We start from the raw sequence: 17,371 nt of genomic DNA on the forward strand, positions 1-17,371 counted from the left end.
TAAAGAACACATAACAAAGGGGAGAAATTTAGGCTTCATGAATGTATCACACTTCTCATTATGTGAAAACTATTAGAATACTTTATTTATAGATGAGTTTATTATATAAAATTATATTTTCGCATTCTACAAAAAATAAGTGTAAAGAAAAAGTGACCAATAAAAATTTTTTTCTAATCTACAAAAAAAAATACAAAAAAATTAAATAAATTATTTTCTTTAATTTTCGCAACTTGCGAAAATTTAGATGGGCCAATAAGGAGTTTTTTCTATTGCAACAAATAACACGTGTGATACATTCATAATTTTTGCAACCTAATTTCATACATACATATATATATATATATATATATATATATATATATATATATATATATATATGCCTCGGTTATATTAGAGAGATAAAAAAATCAGCAAGAATTTGTCTTAATTTGGTTTTATTAGTTATTATAATTGATGTGTACCCCACAAACTCAGAGATAAGATCAGAGTTGAGACTGACCATAAAGTTCAAAAACGAACAACCATATCTGAAGTAACCACTTGACTAAAACTGTGCACAAGTCAAACACTATCCACTAGCCGTTACCAATAGCAACGGAACTCACTATCCAAGCCACTATTATCGGAACAAGCAAGGCACTTCGTTCACCTATAAAACTGAACCCAATAGCTCAGGAAAAACAGGTCACAAAACTCACTCTAATTCATTATTCTCTTCTCATATAGTTCTCATACTTACTTGAGCGTCGGAGTGCTTTTTGCACGTGCTCCCGCCACCGTGTTTCATCGCGCCGAGGTTATTCCTGAAGGCTATCTTCCGGACGACATATAGCTCCTCCAACAGATAAGCGACCTCGCTGGGAGAGATATACCTCGGCTAGACCCGAACGGAACATTTGGCGCCCACCGAGGGGCCCAAAGCAGTTAATCTAACCCCACTATTCTTTATATATCGCACTTTATTTTTTCTCTTTTACACAGGTTTCTCCAGCCTATTAAACATGGCCGACAACGGAGTTCACCAGCTCACTCAAGCCGAACTTTTGGCTCAGATGGCCGAACTACAAGCAGAAGTCAAACGACTTGCTGAACTGTCCGCCCAGAACAGCGCCAGTAAGCATGACGAAAAGGGCCCGACCAAAGGCAATACAGACCTACTAAGTGTCAACCCACCAAAAGAGAAGCTTACCTTGGACAATCCTTTATCGGAAGAAATCACCAACTACCAGATGCCAAAGAACTTTACGCTACCTTCTTCACTTGAGCCATATAAGGGGATTGGTGACCCCCGGGCTCATATTAAGAAATTTCAATCTATGATATTTTTCAATGGCCCTAACAATAAACCTGTCCTTTGTAGAGCTTTCCCTACCTATCTCGACAGCGCTGCGTTACTCTAGTTTTCAAAGTTACCTACAGGTTCGATCTCTTCCTTTGAAGAACTGGCGAAATCCTTCATAGACTACTTCGCTGCAGCTCGGATATACGTACACGGATCCGATTACCTCGGCACCATACGCCAAGGTCCCCAAGAAAGCCTGAAAGAATACCTTACCAGATTTGCAGAAGCAACAATGGAAATATCCGATCTGGATCCTGCCGTCCACCTGCATGCCCTCAAGGCCGGCCTCTGACCCGGAAAATTCAGAGAGACGATCGCAGTCACCAAGCCGAAGACATTAGAGGAATTCCAAGAAAAAGCAGCTGGACAAATGGAGATTGAAGAACTCCGTGAAGCCAACAAAACAGAAAGAAAACCTCAAAGAGAGGAAGACAGGATGCCAAGGACGGTGAACAACAAAGAGCTCGGCAAACCATTCAAGCCCACCCCAAAATTCGACAACTACACCAGATTCAACACAAGAAGGGAGAAGATAATCAAAGAAATACTCAACGCTAAAATCATAAAACCACCAGCAAGGGCTGGGAGCTATCAAGACCAAAGATTTGTTGATAAAAGCAAGCACTGTGCCTTCCACCAGAAGTACGGGCACACAACTGATGAATGCGTCATAGCCAAAGATCTATTGGAAAGATTAGCTCGGCAAGGACTCCTAAATAAGTACATCGAAGGAAGGAAACATAAAGACGGCGACAGAGACAAAGAAGAGCGTCAACAAATCTCGGGAAACAAGGAAGCCAATAAGTGGACAAACAACACCCCACCTAAAGGGGTTATAAACTGCATATCCGGAGGATTCGCCGGGGGAGGCGAAACAACTTCGGCAAGAAAACGCAGCTACCGCGCAATGCTGGCAATCGAAGCAACAACACCACACAACAAGAAGGACGTACCCGATCTAGAAATCACTTTCAACCAGGAGGAAATACGCTCGGCCGCACCACACTCAAACGACCCAGTGGTAATTTCCATTCAAACAGGCGAGCTATTGGTAAAAAAGGTCCTTCTGGACCCAGATAGTAATGCCGATGTTCTTTTTTATACTACTTTTCTAAAAATGAAAATATCTGAAAGACTCATACAATCCTCATTCGGAGAATTGGTTGGATTCTCTGGAGAAAGAGTGCCTATCAAGGGTTACATATGGTTAAAAATGATGATGGAGAACCACCCATTGTCGCGCACTATTGACATACAATATCTTATAGTTGATTTCCCTAGTCCTTATAATATTATCCTCGGAAGACCCACCCTGAACATGTTCAGGGCAGTAGTTTCAACTTTTCATCTATGTGTCAAATTCCAGGCACAGGACGGAAAGATAGCAACACTACATTCAGATTGCTAACAAGCTCGGCAATGCTACAATGCAAGTCTCAAGAAATCGGCTCCAGAAAAAGAATTCCAAAAAGAGGTCAAAGCAATTCACAACACAAATGAGGTACTGTCCCTAGCGGAACTGGACCCTCGAGTGGACACTCAAGAAAGGCCTCAACCCGCAAACGAGCTCCAGAAAGTCCTACTAACATCAAATCCAGGGCAAGTCACATACATCGGTCAAGCACTATAGGGAAAAGAAAGATCGGAGCTCATAGAGGTACTGCAAGACAACGCCGACTTATTTGCCTGGACCCCAGCAGACATGCCAGGCATAGACCCAAACATTATTTGCCATAAGCTCGCCACTGACAAAACAAGCCATCCTATAGCTCAAAAGAAGAGGAATCTTGGGGCAGAAAAATCAAAGACAGCCCTAGAAGAAACAAGAAAGCTCCTTCAAGCTAACTTCATCAAAGAAATCAGATTCACCACATGGCTCTCAAACATGGTAATGGTAAGAAAAAATTTAGGTAAATGGCGCATGTGCGTCGACTTTACAGATTTAAATAAGGCATGTCCTAAAGATGCTTACCCTTTACCCTACATTGATAAACTCGTAGACAGTGCATCGGGTTTCAAAAGTTTGAGCTTCATGGATGCATACTTTTGCTACAACCAGATCCCCATGCATCCAGAAGACCAAAGCAAGACAGCATTCATAATGAGCATGGAAATTTTTGTTATAGAGTAATGCCATTTGGTTTAAAGAATGCAGGTGCAACTTACCAACGTCTGATGGACAAGGTGTTCCGACATCAAATAGGTCGGAACATGGAAATCTACGTGGACGATATGGTCGCCAAGACCACACAAGAAAAGTCACACTGCGACGATCTCAGGGAAATATTTGAACAGATCCGAGCATACAACATGAGACTCAACCCAGAGAAATGTACCTTCGGAGTACAAGGAGGTAAATTCCTTATATTCATGCTGACCTCACGAGGAATTGAAGCTAACCCTAAGAAATGTGAGGTAATACTTAACATGGTGAGCCCTAAAACAATAAAAGAGGTACAACAATTAGCAGGAAAGGTAGCGGCATTATCTCGGTTCTTACCAGTAGCGTCAAGCCGATCATATCATTTCTTCCAAACAATATCAAAGAATAAGAAGTTTCAATGGACAGAAGAGTGCGAGAAAGCGTTCACCAAGCTCAAAACCATTCTATCATCACCACCCGTGCTGCAAAGACCTGAAGTCGGTAAACCTTTATATTTATATTTATCTGTTTCTAATCATTCTATAAGCTCGGCTCTAGTCATTGAGACAGGAAAACTATAACAACCAGTATACTTCGTTAGTAGAGTCATGCAATCAACGGAGCAAAGGTATCCAAGGATAGAACAGCTAGCTTTAACACTTGTAATAACAGCAAGAAGACTCAGGTACTACTTCCAAAGCCACACGATAATAATAAGGACAAACCAGCCATTGAGACAAATACTGACAAAACCAGAGTTGGCTGGGCGTCTGAACAAATGGTCCATCGAGCTCTCGGAATTCGATATCCAATATCAACCAAGGTCGGCCTTGAAAGCACAGATCCTAGCAGACTTTATTTCGGAACTAACCCCGAACGGCTCAATAAACACTGGGAGTTACACGTTGATGGGGCATCCAGCCGAGAGGGAAGCGGAGCTGGGATAATCCTGAAAGAGGGAGACAAAGTGGTGGCCGAGCAATCTCTCCAGTTTCACTTCCCAGCAAGCAACAATCAGGCCGAATATGAGGCACTCATAGCAGGACTCAAGCTCGCCCTAAGCCTCCAAGTACAAAGCCTGACAGCACATTGTGATTCCCTCTTGGTGGTACAACAAATCCGAGGAGAATTCCAGGTAAAAGATCCCTTGCTTGAGCGATACTGGCTCATAGCAAAGGATCTCATTTCAAAATTTAGCACATTCATTATTCCGCATGTACATAGAGAAAAGAATGTCAGAGCAGACGTATTATCTAAACTTGCATCCACTAGGGCAGACACACAAGCATCGGCATTATCACAACTCACACTTAAGAAACCAAGCATTGAAACATTATCTATAACAAGTATTAACCACCTCCGCGACTGGAGAACACCCTTCCTTGAGTACATCAATACAGGTACTGTGCCCAGAGACGAGCTCAATCCGCAACACTTCAGACGAAAAGCAAGCCTCTACACAAACATAGCAGGTGACCTATATAGGTGAGGTTTCTCACAACCATTACTAAAATGCCTAAATAGAGATGAGGCAAAAGAGGTGATGCACGAAATTCACAAGGGCGTATGTGGGAACCACATCGGGGGACGAGCTCTCGCAGCCAAGATCGTCCGAACAGGATATTATTGGCCGACCATGAAAAGGGATTGCATAACGAAGGTCAAAACATGTGACAAAAGCCAAAAGCATGCCGCCATCTCTACGAAGCCTGCCGAGGTATTACACAGCATGGAGGTAAGCTGGCCTTTCCACAGATGGGGTCTCGATATTCTCGGCCCATTCCCAATAGCTCCAGGACAGGTAAAATTTCTCCTAGTATCAATAGACTATTTCTCAAAATGGATAGAAGCATAGTCATTAGCAAGAATAACAGCCAAAAAGGTACGATCTTTCATTTGGAAAAACATCATATGTCGATTCGGAATACCAAAGGAAATAATATCAAACAATGGTAGGCAATTTACAGATAACAAGCTCGGCTCATTTCTAAAAAATTTTAATATTCAACACCATTTTGGCTCGGTCGAACACCCACAAACCAATGGGCAAGCCGAAGCTGCTAACCGAGTTATACTGCAGGCAATAAAGAAAAAGCTTGATAATGCAAAAGGAGAATGGGCGGAGCTAATACCAGAAGTATTGTGGAGTTACAACACCATAATACAAACAACAACGGGCGAAACACCCTTCAAGCAAGTCTATGGGTCGGAAGCATTAATCCTGGTAGAGGTCGGAGTCCCCACACTAAGAACCGACCTATACAACGAACAACATAACATAAACGCAAGAAATGCCGAGCTTGACCTCACAGAAGAGGACCGGGAAATCGCCTCCATTAAAAAAGTGGTGCCAAGGACATTTGAGGAGGGTGAATTAGTCCTCAGATGAACAGAAGAAGCCAGACGACCTCCATCACATGGAAAGCTCGCCGCAAACTGGGAGGGCCCATTCCGAGTATCCAGAGTGCTCGGAATGGGGGCTTACCAACTACAAACATTACAAGGCAATCCAATTTCAGAGAATTGGAACATCTCTTCACTAAAGTTGTATAGATCATAAAATTGTACATTTTGTGAATGAAGGTACTCTTTTTCCCCCTAGAGGTTTTTTTCCCAAAATGGATTTTACCTAAGGAGGGTTTTAACGAGGCCGGACGCCCAAATCAAACAAATGCAACCGATTATTTGTTCACCTATCTTACACTACTATTTAATGCACCATTCTATCAAAATAACTATATCATCAAGGTAACCTAACCACGGTCAACGCATACTTTAAGTCAAAACAAGAACCAAGTATTCACAAAAACATCAAACCGACCATAGCTCGGCCAGAAAAAACAAAATAAGTTATCATTACAAACAAAACATGTCCAATACATAAATAAAAACAACTCAAGGAGGAGGGGCGTTCTCATCATGGTCCTCCACAGTGCCATCCACCACCAATTTCCTATCAATGACGACCTTTGTCACGTCCATCCGAGCACAATCAAGTTCAGGTGCCAAAGCAGCAATCTGACTAACAGCTCGATCAAAACCAGAAGCAAACATTTCCATTCCCAATTCCTCCAGTTCATGAACTCGGGAGGTCAGCTGCCCTTTAGCCAAATCACTATCCTTAATCTCATACTGAAGAAATCGGATTTGGTCTCTGAGATGAGTAATCTCGTCTTCGGACGACTTCATCTTCACTGACATCTCGGCATTCTCCTGCAACACCTTTTCCATAGCAATATCCTTTTCCTTCAACGAATTTTCCAGATCAGTAACCCTTCCCACATCAGTCTACTGTTCAGCTCCAACTAATTCAGTAGTACGGCCAAAACACATAAGGCGTGAGGCAACGATCTGCAAATCACAAAGGATATCAACAAAGAGAAAATAAAAGCAAAAAAGAAAGATGACAATAACATAGAAACCGACCTGAATGAATTTTCCCAAGCCCTCCATACCAATGCGGCGAGTCATGAGCATATCACCAAGATATTGGGAAACCCTGTCTGATAGCTCGACAATGGGAAATTGATCGCTCCACAAAGAGTGAGTGTTCATCCCAGGTATGAACCCATGAAGTCGCCTCTGACGATCAAACACAGACCTACCACCACCAGCCATATCCTCTTCACCCTTAGAAATAACTTCGAGGGACTGATCAGTTTCCACCCTTTTCCTCTTGAACGATGAGGTAGACTGAGCAGCGGACTGAGCAGCTTCCCCACCGGCCTCCTTCACAATCCCAGAGACACCAGCATCCTTTTCTTTTTTCTTCTTCAAAAAGGATTGAAATCGGGAAGGATCAAGTAAAGGAGCTCGCCCACCTGTGCAGAGAAAAGTAGTCAAATAAATAAAGCAAATAAACAACAAAAAAGACAACAGCTATCGTTACCTATATAGGACCTCAGACCCTCATTGTCACCAGCGTCATGCAAACATAGGAGTTCAGGAATAGACAAACACACCCCATCAGCAAAACATTCTATCAAAAACTCTAGCACACACTTCTCCTCCATACTACGCTCAGTAGCCTCAAGAATCTGACAGGGCTCCGAACACCAATATAGCGGAAACCTCTCTATAAGCTCGTCATCAAGATAGAAAGGGTAATCGGCCTCCTTCGATCAGACTTTTACAAACAAGGATTTAAATATTTTAAAGGAAGATTTATAAAGCAAGAACAAATAACGAATAGGGTAACTACTCAAACATACCCACTGTCCCCTCCTAACCCCCTTAGACTGAAACAGTGAGAAAAATAAAGGAAGGGAACAAGGAAACGACAAGAATTCCATCAGACACTCGAAAGCACGAAGAAACGCCCAAGAATTTGGATGTAGCTGAGACGGTGCACAATTCAATTAGGTTAGTACGTCACATTCAAAGGAAGAAAAGGGAAATTTAACACCTAACTCCAACAGACAAGGCGTGTACATATAAAAATACTCTCAATCCCCTCTCCTCTCAAATACCCTATCATCATTCAAACAGTGGAGCAACTCAACACCTATACCAAAACCCTCTCTTACGAAAGCCAAACCCTCGAGCTTATGCAGCAATGAAGAATCAACAAACGAAGACGATCGAGTCTTCACATCGTCATGAACCAAATGATATGGGTTATCTTTCTTCTCCTCAACAGCCGTTTTCTTATCTTTCTCTCTCGCCATAACAAAAACAAAAATAAACAGTGAATGAAGAAAGAACTAACTTTTGGAAGTCATACTCGAAGATATGAATGACAGAAGACGAAGAAACAGAGCATCAGTTCCAAAACTACAAACCAAATACTATTACCAGGCCCACTAACTTAGTGGAAAAATCAAAACATAACTGTTACAAACCTCGAAAAACCAAACACAGGGGAAGCGCATTAATCGCAGCGCGCCAAGCAAGATAGAAAATCCCTTGACTCCCCCTTGACCTCCAAAAGCATGGGCCCAACAAACAAAGCCCAACTTAAGCAAAAAATCAACAAAAACACCAAACGTAGAAAGCTTTCCTGCCCCCTAAAACACAGAGACAGACAAGCTTGGGGGCTGTGATGTGTACCTCACAAACTCGGAGATAAGATCAGAGCTGAGACCAACCATAAAGTTCAGAAACGAACAAACCATATCTGAAGTAACCACTTGACCAAAACTGTGCACAAGTCAAACAGTATCCACTAGCCGTTACCAACAGCAACGGAACTCACTATCCAAGCCACTATTATCGGAACAAGCAAGGCACTTCGTTCACCTATAAAACCGAACCCAATAGCCTAGGAAAAACAGGTCACAAAACTCACTCTAATTCATTATTCTCTTCTCATATAGTTCTCATACTTACTTGAGCGTCAGAGTGCTTTTTGCAGGTGCTCCCGCCGCCGTGTTTCATCACGCCGAGGTTATTCCTGAAGGCTATCTTCCGGATGACGTATAGCTCCTCCAACAGATAAGCGACCTCGCTGGGAGAGATATACCTCGGCTAGACCCGAACGGAACAATAATAATTTATAAATACTAAATAAGATAAATTTTGGCCATTTTTAGCTTATTTATTTTGGTTACCAAACATTTTCATATATACATTATACTTATCAAGCCAATTTACATGCATTACACCAAAATTTTATCCATATACTAATTTTACTTGTTGGTTAAACTACATCCGTTTCACAAATGCATTCATTCTCATTTATTTACTTTTTAATCCGAGATAGGTTATGTCATTGATAAATGATAATAAAAGAAGGAGTAAAGTGACAATTAAGTCCTTGAGAATTTTACGTTCGGACAATTTAGCTGCTGAAAAAAATAATAAATAGATCCCACAGAAAATAAAATGTGGACACGTTACATCCTTCCGCCAGTTCATGTGACAAAACGGAACAGAATTACTTTGCTGTCCCGTAACGTGAACTGACGTGTCCGTTATTGCCACATATGTAATAAGACAACGTCGTTTTTTAGTTTTCCTTTATTTATATTTGTTTCACTTTGCCCTTAACCTTCAGTTACCCACTGTTATTACCTATTAACCCTGAGGAGAAGCTGGAGTTAAAGAGTGTTGGCTCTACAGTAACAAAAGTGGTGATCCTTCTTCAATGTACCAGCAAGGAATAAGACGCCGTCAAGGGAACCGGTGTTAGCGGGGACATCCTCAAGTCGAGTAAAAAATGGTGATGCTTTTATCAATTAGTGTAACCCTTTGTCAATTACTTTCATGGTGGTCCCGTTGGTTGGAACAAATTGTTTAATCTTCTGCAAAGAATGGTAGTCCCATATTTTTTAACTTGTTTGCATGACACATTTTATCACATTTAGAAATATTTATGCATTTGTTGAAACTAATGATTAGCAGAAAGGCTAGTATCACTTTTTGTCATAATAAAAAAAAGACATATATGTTCCTGATTCTTTAGTTAACTGTTGTCCCAATTTATTTGAATGATAATTCTATTTGTACTAAACAGATGGAGGAATTTGTTATTCCTGTGTTCCACCATGGGAGAAAATTTGTGAGGAACAAACAGGGAGAGTACAGTTATCAGGATGGGTTAGTTGAGAGATTTCCAGAGATGGATTTGGACCTTATGAACTTCTTTGACTTGAAGGAATTGTTCAAGAGTCTGGGATACGATGATTACAAAGCAATGATATGGTTTGATCTGAATGCTGCTAATTTTGAAGCCGATTTGCATCCTATTTTTGGAGATTTAGATATCAATGCTTTAAGGGAGCACAAAATGCAGAATAAGGAGTGTGAGGAGTTCTATATATATTTTGAGCATAATATTCTTGGTAGTGAAGATGCTATAGCGTGTGATGAAACTGGTGATCTTTCTATTTCTGATGATGACAGTGATGATGATGGTTACGAGAGCGCTGAAGATGAGCTGTACAAGCTTCCACTGGCTGGTGTTGATGAATCAGACACTGATATTGAAGAGGAGCCTGCAAGAGTGATAAAAAAGAAAAAGGTTGCGGACAGTAACCGTTCTCCAACTGAAAAGAAAGTGACTTCTCCAAAAGGAATGAAAGTTACTAACGAAGAGACTCATGTAACTAGCAATTCCCCTAAACCTTGAAAGAAGAAGGAGTATAAGAAGGTGAGAAGGAGTTCAAGACTGCAACAACAAACCAGAAAACACATGGAGAACTCCAACTCAAGTCAGATCCCAATTGAAATTGGAGATGATGGGGATGAAGACCATCATGAACATCATGAACATGCACAAGATGCTGAAGAGGCTGGGGATGACTCTTTTGTTGGATCTTTTTTGGGGGAAACGCGTGCTCACAAGGAGTCAGATGATGAGAAAGCCTTTAACTATGAATCAGAAGACTTGCACACTCCTGTTGAAAGCAATGCAGAGAATGATGTTCATAGGACTGATTTTGATTACTTCTCGGAGGGTGCTGAATTTGGAGAAGTGAAGCTAGAAATTGGTACTAAAGGACTGGACAATAGCTCAGAGTAGAGAATTACAGTGGCTAAAAAATGACAAGTTGAGGTCAAGAGCCAAGTGTGTTGAGAAAAATTGTCCCTTCTTAATTTTCTCATGAAATTCAAGTGAAGATTGTTTTTAAATCAAGACTTTTTTTTTTTCATGAACATACATGCAATCGGGACTTTAAAAAGCAATTAGGCAGATGTGAGATGGTTTATTGAGAAATTTAAGAAGTGATTACGAATATAGCCAAAGCTCACACAAAAGAAAGTATTGGAACACATAAAACAGGATTATAACATATAAATTCACTACAAAAGCATGCAAAGGGCACTTAAGAAGGCAAGAAAGTTAGTAATTGGCAAGGAAGGTGAACATCAAATTCATTAACACCAACATCCATCATATATCATACAATGATTCAAAAATAGTTATTCATTATCGCATTCATAATAATACAATTATAAATACTACTACATTCATGCTTCAACTATCTAAGTTGATTCACTCAAAACCTTTGCTCCACACATTCACAATTATTGCAACTAAGAAACCAGCCATAAAATACACAACATTCCTTAATCTACTATCAGTAATTGAGAGATTCTATGGTGCTTATCAAGAAAATCAACATAATATGTTGTCCTTATGTGTCAATTGTTGATTGAAGGCTATTTTTTTAAATGAAAAAGAGAAAAGAAAGATTAAATTAAAGTAATATAATAAAAAATTTATTATAATAATAAAAATTTTGAGAATTTTTTTAAATAAATTAATTAAATATTTTATTTATCAAAATATATTATTATAAGAATATTTATTAATTAATGTAATATTATTTATTCTATTTATATTAAAAACAAGATGTATATACATATATTTTGTTTACACTATAAATAAAATAATATAAACAAAATATTAAAAAAATCTATTAATGTCTGAAATAATAATAATATATATATAATTAATTAAAATAATAAATATTTAATATTTTTTATTATAAAATTGTTAAAACATAAACTTAGATGAGTTATGTAAATCAATTTTACTTTCTAAAATAATCCAAAATAAACTATAAATACTGTCTTTTTAGTTATCCAATAGTCTATCATAAAAATTAAATAGATATATAAGTATCTCATTTACACTTTAAATAAAATTGACTAAAAAAAATTTAATACATATCTCGTTTACATCCTAAAAAAAATTAAATTAAATGTCCTTCTACGATCGCAAGAATTTTAGTCAGGTTGGGATTGCTGCATCCATAGCACCATCATAAATAAAAAAAGAATAAATTATTATTTATCAAAATTGTATTAATTTAATAAAATTAAAAATTATTCAATAAAATTATTTATTATATCATTTCAATAATTTTATCAAATTTAATTTTAATGAATATGAAATTAATTTATATATTTTATGAATTAAAATATCAATGCTTAAATCTTTTATATTAAAATCAAATTATTTAAGTTCAATTATTTTTTATGATAAAAAAAAACGAGGACTCATATTACATTTGTACAAATAACAACGCTAAAAAAATTATACAAGATCAATAGTTTAGAGCCAAGTATTAATTCTTCGTAAAGCTATATTTTTTTGTCATACTTAGGATGTAAACGAGATACATATTAATTTTTTTTTAGTCAATTTTATTTAAGGACAATTTACCCAAATAAATAAAATGGGTGAAAGCTTTACTCAAATACTTAAAACAGAAATCCCTTACGTATATGTGCATTTTCATACTTCTATGTAAATCGTGGGAAGCTACCACGGTTTCTGATTTTAACATAAACCGTGGCAAGCTACCACAGATTATGGTGTTTGTGGTTTGTGTGTAAACCGTGGCAAGCTCCAACGGTTTACGAAGAGAGAGAAAGTTAAGCATAAACCGTTGAAGGAGGAATTTTTATCATAAACCATTTATTTTTAGATGTTTGATTGCATCAATGTGGTATCATTTAGACTGCGCATGATAATTGTGACAGAATACATGTATATAATAGAAGCTCAAACCGCTTAAACTATCAAATACGTAGCAGATAATATATTAGACAATTCTCAAACCTTTTTAACTATCATTTCCTGTTACTTCATTATTGTGTCATGTCATGCACCCAACAAAACAAATCTAATGTAATCTAATCTTCACTCTCAAATCTCAATACTCACGGCTCAATACACAATAGTAAACACAATTTTGTTAACACATTCATCGTATTTTTTTTAAGTTTTGGATTATAAAATTAAAGTATCAATTATATGTATAAAATATATATTAAAATATAAAATATATATTAAAAATAAATAAAATAATATATATTTATACAAAAATATATAATAATTGATATATATTATATAATAATTGATATATATATAATTATATGTATAAATATATATTATTTTATTTATTTTTAATATATATTTTATATTTTAATATATATTTTATACATATAATTGATACTTTAATTTTATAATCCAAAACTTAAAAAAATACTATGAATGTTTTAACAAAATTGTTTTACTATTGTGTGTTGAGTAGTGAGTATTGAGATTTGAGAGTAAAGATTAGATTACATTAGATTAGTTTTGTTGGGTGCATGACATGACACAATAATGAAGTAACAGGAAATGATAGTTAAAAAAGTTTGAGAATTGTCTAATATATTATCTGCTATGTATTTGATAGTTTAAGCGGTTTGAGCTTCTATTATATACATGTATTCTGTCACAATTATCATGCGCAGTCTAAATGATATCACATTAATACAATCAAACATCTAAAAATAAATGGTTTATGATAAAAATTCCTCCTTCATAAACCGTGGGAGCTTGTCACGGTTTATGCTTAGCTTTTTCTCTTCGTAAACCGTTGGAGCTTGCCACGGTTTACACACAAACCACAAACACCATAATCCGTGGTAGCTTCCCACGGTTTACATAGAAGTGTGAAAATGCACTAAGGAATTTCTGTTTTGTGTATTTGAGTAAAGTTTTCACCCAATTTATTTATTTAGGTAAATTGCCCTTTATTTAAATTGTAAATGAAATATTTATATATTTATTTAATTTTTATGATAGACTATTGGATAACTAAAAAGACAGTATTTATAGTTTATTTTGGATTATTTTAAAAAGTAAAATCAATTTACATAGCTCATCTAAGTTTATGTTTTAATAATTTTATAATAAAAAATATTAAATATTTATTATTTTAATTAATTTTATATATATTATTATTATTTCAGACATTAATAGACTTTTTTAATATTTTGTTTATATTATTTTATTTATAGTGTAAACAAAATATATATATATACATCTTGTTTTTAATATAAATGGAATAAATAATATTACATTAATTAATAAATATTCTTATAATAATATATTTTGATAAATAAAATATTTAATTTATTTATTTAAAAAATTTCTCAAAATTTTTATTATTATAATAAACTATTATAATAAAATTTTATTATATTACTTTAATTTAATCTTTCTTTTCTCTTTTTCATTTAAAAAAATAGCTTCCAATCAACAATTGACACATAAAGACAACTTGTTATATTGATTTTCTTCATAAGTACCATAAAATCTCCCTCAGTAATTTTATTTGGAGTTTCCTTATTTCTAAGTATAGTCCATTTTCAGTCTTAGAATTCTCTCCTCCAAATCAATTAATCTATCTTCTACTCCCTGCTTAGAACTTTGAACCTCCACATCTCTAGTAATATCATTCAACCATCTAATAAATTTGCAGTATGACAAATTGTCCTATAAATACAACTAAAAAATATACCATAAATAGTAACTATGAATTTCAATTCAACAGAACACTCAAAACTCAAATAATTAGTTAACTTATAAAAATTAACTACTAATTAGTTAAATTATAAAAATACATATTTGATATTCATTAAATAAATTGATTAAGCTATTTTAAAAATATTTAATTATTCAATTATAATAAATTGAATTATTCTGTTATGTTCAATTTAATTATTTTAGTAATTGATTATTTTATTTAAAAATATGTAAATGAAAAGATATTGTAAAATATAAATAATTATTTTTTGTGATCAAAGTATTTAAAAAATAAAATAAAATAAAAACTTGACTTACACTGCGTGTCCACGATCCTTATGGTTAGTGCGCCCGCATTGTAGCATATTCTCTGCAACTGAATGAGAAAGCATGCCATGAAGCGTGAAATCTCTCTCTCTCTCTCTCTGAAACAATTTAAAAAAGGCGGGAAAACACTATGGACTCTCACTCTGTCATTCATCACTGTTAGTCTGTTGTTACCGCCTTACCTTCCTTTTCTCTGAATTTACAGCTAGCTACGATTTTCTCTTCTTCTCTCATATTATTGCTAAAGGTACATACCTCGAATTTCATTTTCCATTTTCTCGAGAAAATCAAACTGCAGTACTGCACAATGATCAACTTGTTCCATTTAATTTTCCGAATATGCAAATCCAAATTACTTGCTCGAAGGAAAATTCGATATTCATTTGCATTTTCACGTACGTCAAAATTATTCTTCAGAGAACTTTTATAGATATATGATTTGTTGCGATTAGATAAATTCGTCCACTATCAGTTTATAAATAGTTGATGAAATTGATTCATGTGTGTTTGATTATTGGTTTTGTTTGAAGGAAAATGGAGCAACTGAGGGCAGCATGGGCAGCGAAGACTATCGTTATGATCATAATCACTTCCATTCTTTTCCAATGCGTCTGCGGTGTTAACCACACCGTCGGCGAAACTTCTGGCTGGGATCTCACTTCCAATATCCAGGCCTGGGCCTCTTCCGCTACCTTCTCCGTTGGCGATGATCTCGGTATATACCTTTATACGTACAATGCATTATTATCTCTTCTGTATATGAATTCCAGTTCAAGAAATTAACAACATATGATGATTCGTTTCCACCATCTTAATTCGATCTTCAAATCTAGCACAATGCACATGCATAACTGATTGACTGCTTCGGTTTAGTTAAACTTTCGATCTATTTTGAGCAAATATCAGAATTCATGTCTAACAAACACACTTCTGTGTAATTTATTTATTTATTAACAGAAAGGCATAACGGTTTTCGTTCTCCAAAATGTTCCTTACTAACAGAAACAGTGCCATTGTGCCAAAGCCAGTCACGTTTTTTACATAAACACTTCAGATCTACACTTTATTTAAGAAGATCAAATTAAGTGAATCTACTTTTTTTTTTTTTGACGGAGAATCTACTTTGAATAAATGGAATGAAGTTCAATTCTATTGTAAACTTACCTAAGATCAACCATGGAAACTGGAGCATTAACGATTATCAATTTCTAACCCTCTGAGTCTCTGTTGCGTGTTGACAGTGTTCTTGTATACGCCGGTCTATGATGTGGTGGAGGTTAACCAACAAGGTTACGACACGTGTACTATCGCCAACGCCATGGCCACGTACAGCTCCGGGGAAACAGTGATCCACCTCACGGTACCTGGAACCCGCTACTTCGTTTGCGGCAGATTGGGCCACTGTCAACAGGGCCTAAAACTTCAAGTCCAAGTCCAGACCCAGGCCCAGGGACAGACCCAATCCAACAATAACGGTGCTCCTCCACATTCTTCTGGCAACTCCCTTCCGGCTCCGCCTCATTCTGCCCCCGACACTCCTCCTGCTGACGTTCCAGAATCTTGCGATTGCTCACGTGCTGACCACATGCTTACGTCGATTACGCTCGTGATCACCACCGTGATCCTCTCTTCCGCTCGCGCTTCGTTCCTCTTCCCACTTAAGCATCATCTCCTGCTGGTTTTCACCTGAAGCGGTGAGCATCCTCTGCTTCCAACCACACATTTTTAGTTACCTATTATGGACTATTCCTTTTGATGGCATCATATGATGGGTGATTTCATTCATTTCATTTCACTTCAGTCAATTGCTCTGTTGGTTGGGCGTATTGTATTCGAAATTGTTCTGTCAGTTTGACTTCTCGTATGTTTAGTCTTGCTTAATTGAATTTCTATTCCTTCTTCCATTTAGTTGTTAATTTTTGTTTACAGAATAAATGTGAATCAAAACCTTTTTTTCGGGAAGAAACAGAATTAAACAATACCTATGTTTTGCATTACTGCTTTCAAAGGCTGATTTATTTAACAGCATTTTCCTTAGTTATATCCTTTGTATTTTTCTGGTTATGCTTCCACAGTCTAAGAAATATCATGAAAAAAATAAGCGTGGCCCTGATAACCCCACGCCCACGAAATTGTTAGACACATAATAGAGCAGTGGGGACAGCACCATTCCCATTAGTTTTTGTGGTGTAATGATCATCTCCATGGCTACCCTTCTAAGTTCTGATTCTCTGAATCTGATTCTTAAATCCCCACATGAAAATCATTGAGAAAAAGATATATTTGTTGAGATAAAAAGTATGAAAAA

At 36.5% G+C, this 17,371-nt stretch overlaps 3 protein-coding genes across 3 annotated transcripts; all 3 read left to right on the forward strand.

Annotated features, from left to right (window-relative positions):
* The first annotated feature begins 1,715 nt into the window (after window positions 1-1,715).
* LOC112748986 (uncharacterized) lies at window positions 1,716-2,753 on the forward strand. The gene has a single exon (XM_025797248.1). The coding sequence runs from the start codon at window positions 1,716-1,718 to the stop codon at window positions 2,751-2,753; it is 1,038 nt and encodes a 345-aa protein (XP_025653033.1).
* Window positions 2,754-3,475: 722 nt separating this feature from the next.
* Window positions 3,476-4,977, forward strand: LOC112748987 (uncharacterized). Its single transcript, XM_025797249.1, has 2 exons — window positions 3,476-3,985; window positions 4,093-4,977. Exons 1-2 carry the CDS (start codon window positions 3,476-3,478, stop codon window positions 4,975-4,977), a joined length of 1,395 nt encoding a protein of 464 aa, XP_025653034.1.
* A 10,160-nt stretch (window positions 4,978-15,137) lies between these two features.
* On the forward strand, window positions 15,138-17,060 carry LOC112747171 (uclacyanin 1). Its single transcript, XM_025795165.3, has 3 exons — window positions 15,138-15,310; window positions 15,594-15,778; window positions 16,305-17,060. The coding sequence occupies exons 2-3, from the start codon at window positions 15,598-15,600 to the stop codon at window positions 16,751-16,753; spliced, it is 630 nt and encodes a 209-aa protein (XP_025650950.3). The 5' UTR covers window positions 15,138-15,310; window positions 15,594-15,597; the 3' UTR covers window positions 16,754-17,060.
* The last annotated feature ends 311 nt before the right edge of the window (window positions 17,061-17,371 follow it).

The sequence above is a fragment of the Arachis hypogaea genome, chromosome 15 (assembly GCF_003086295.3).
Source record: "Arachis hypogaea cultivar Tifrunner chromosome 15, arahy.Tifrunner.gnm2.J5K5, whole genome shotgun sequence".
Lineage (NCBI taxonomy): Eukaryota > Viridiplantae > Streptophyta > Magnoliopsida > Fabales > Fabaceae > Arachis > Arachis hypogaea.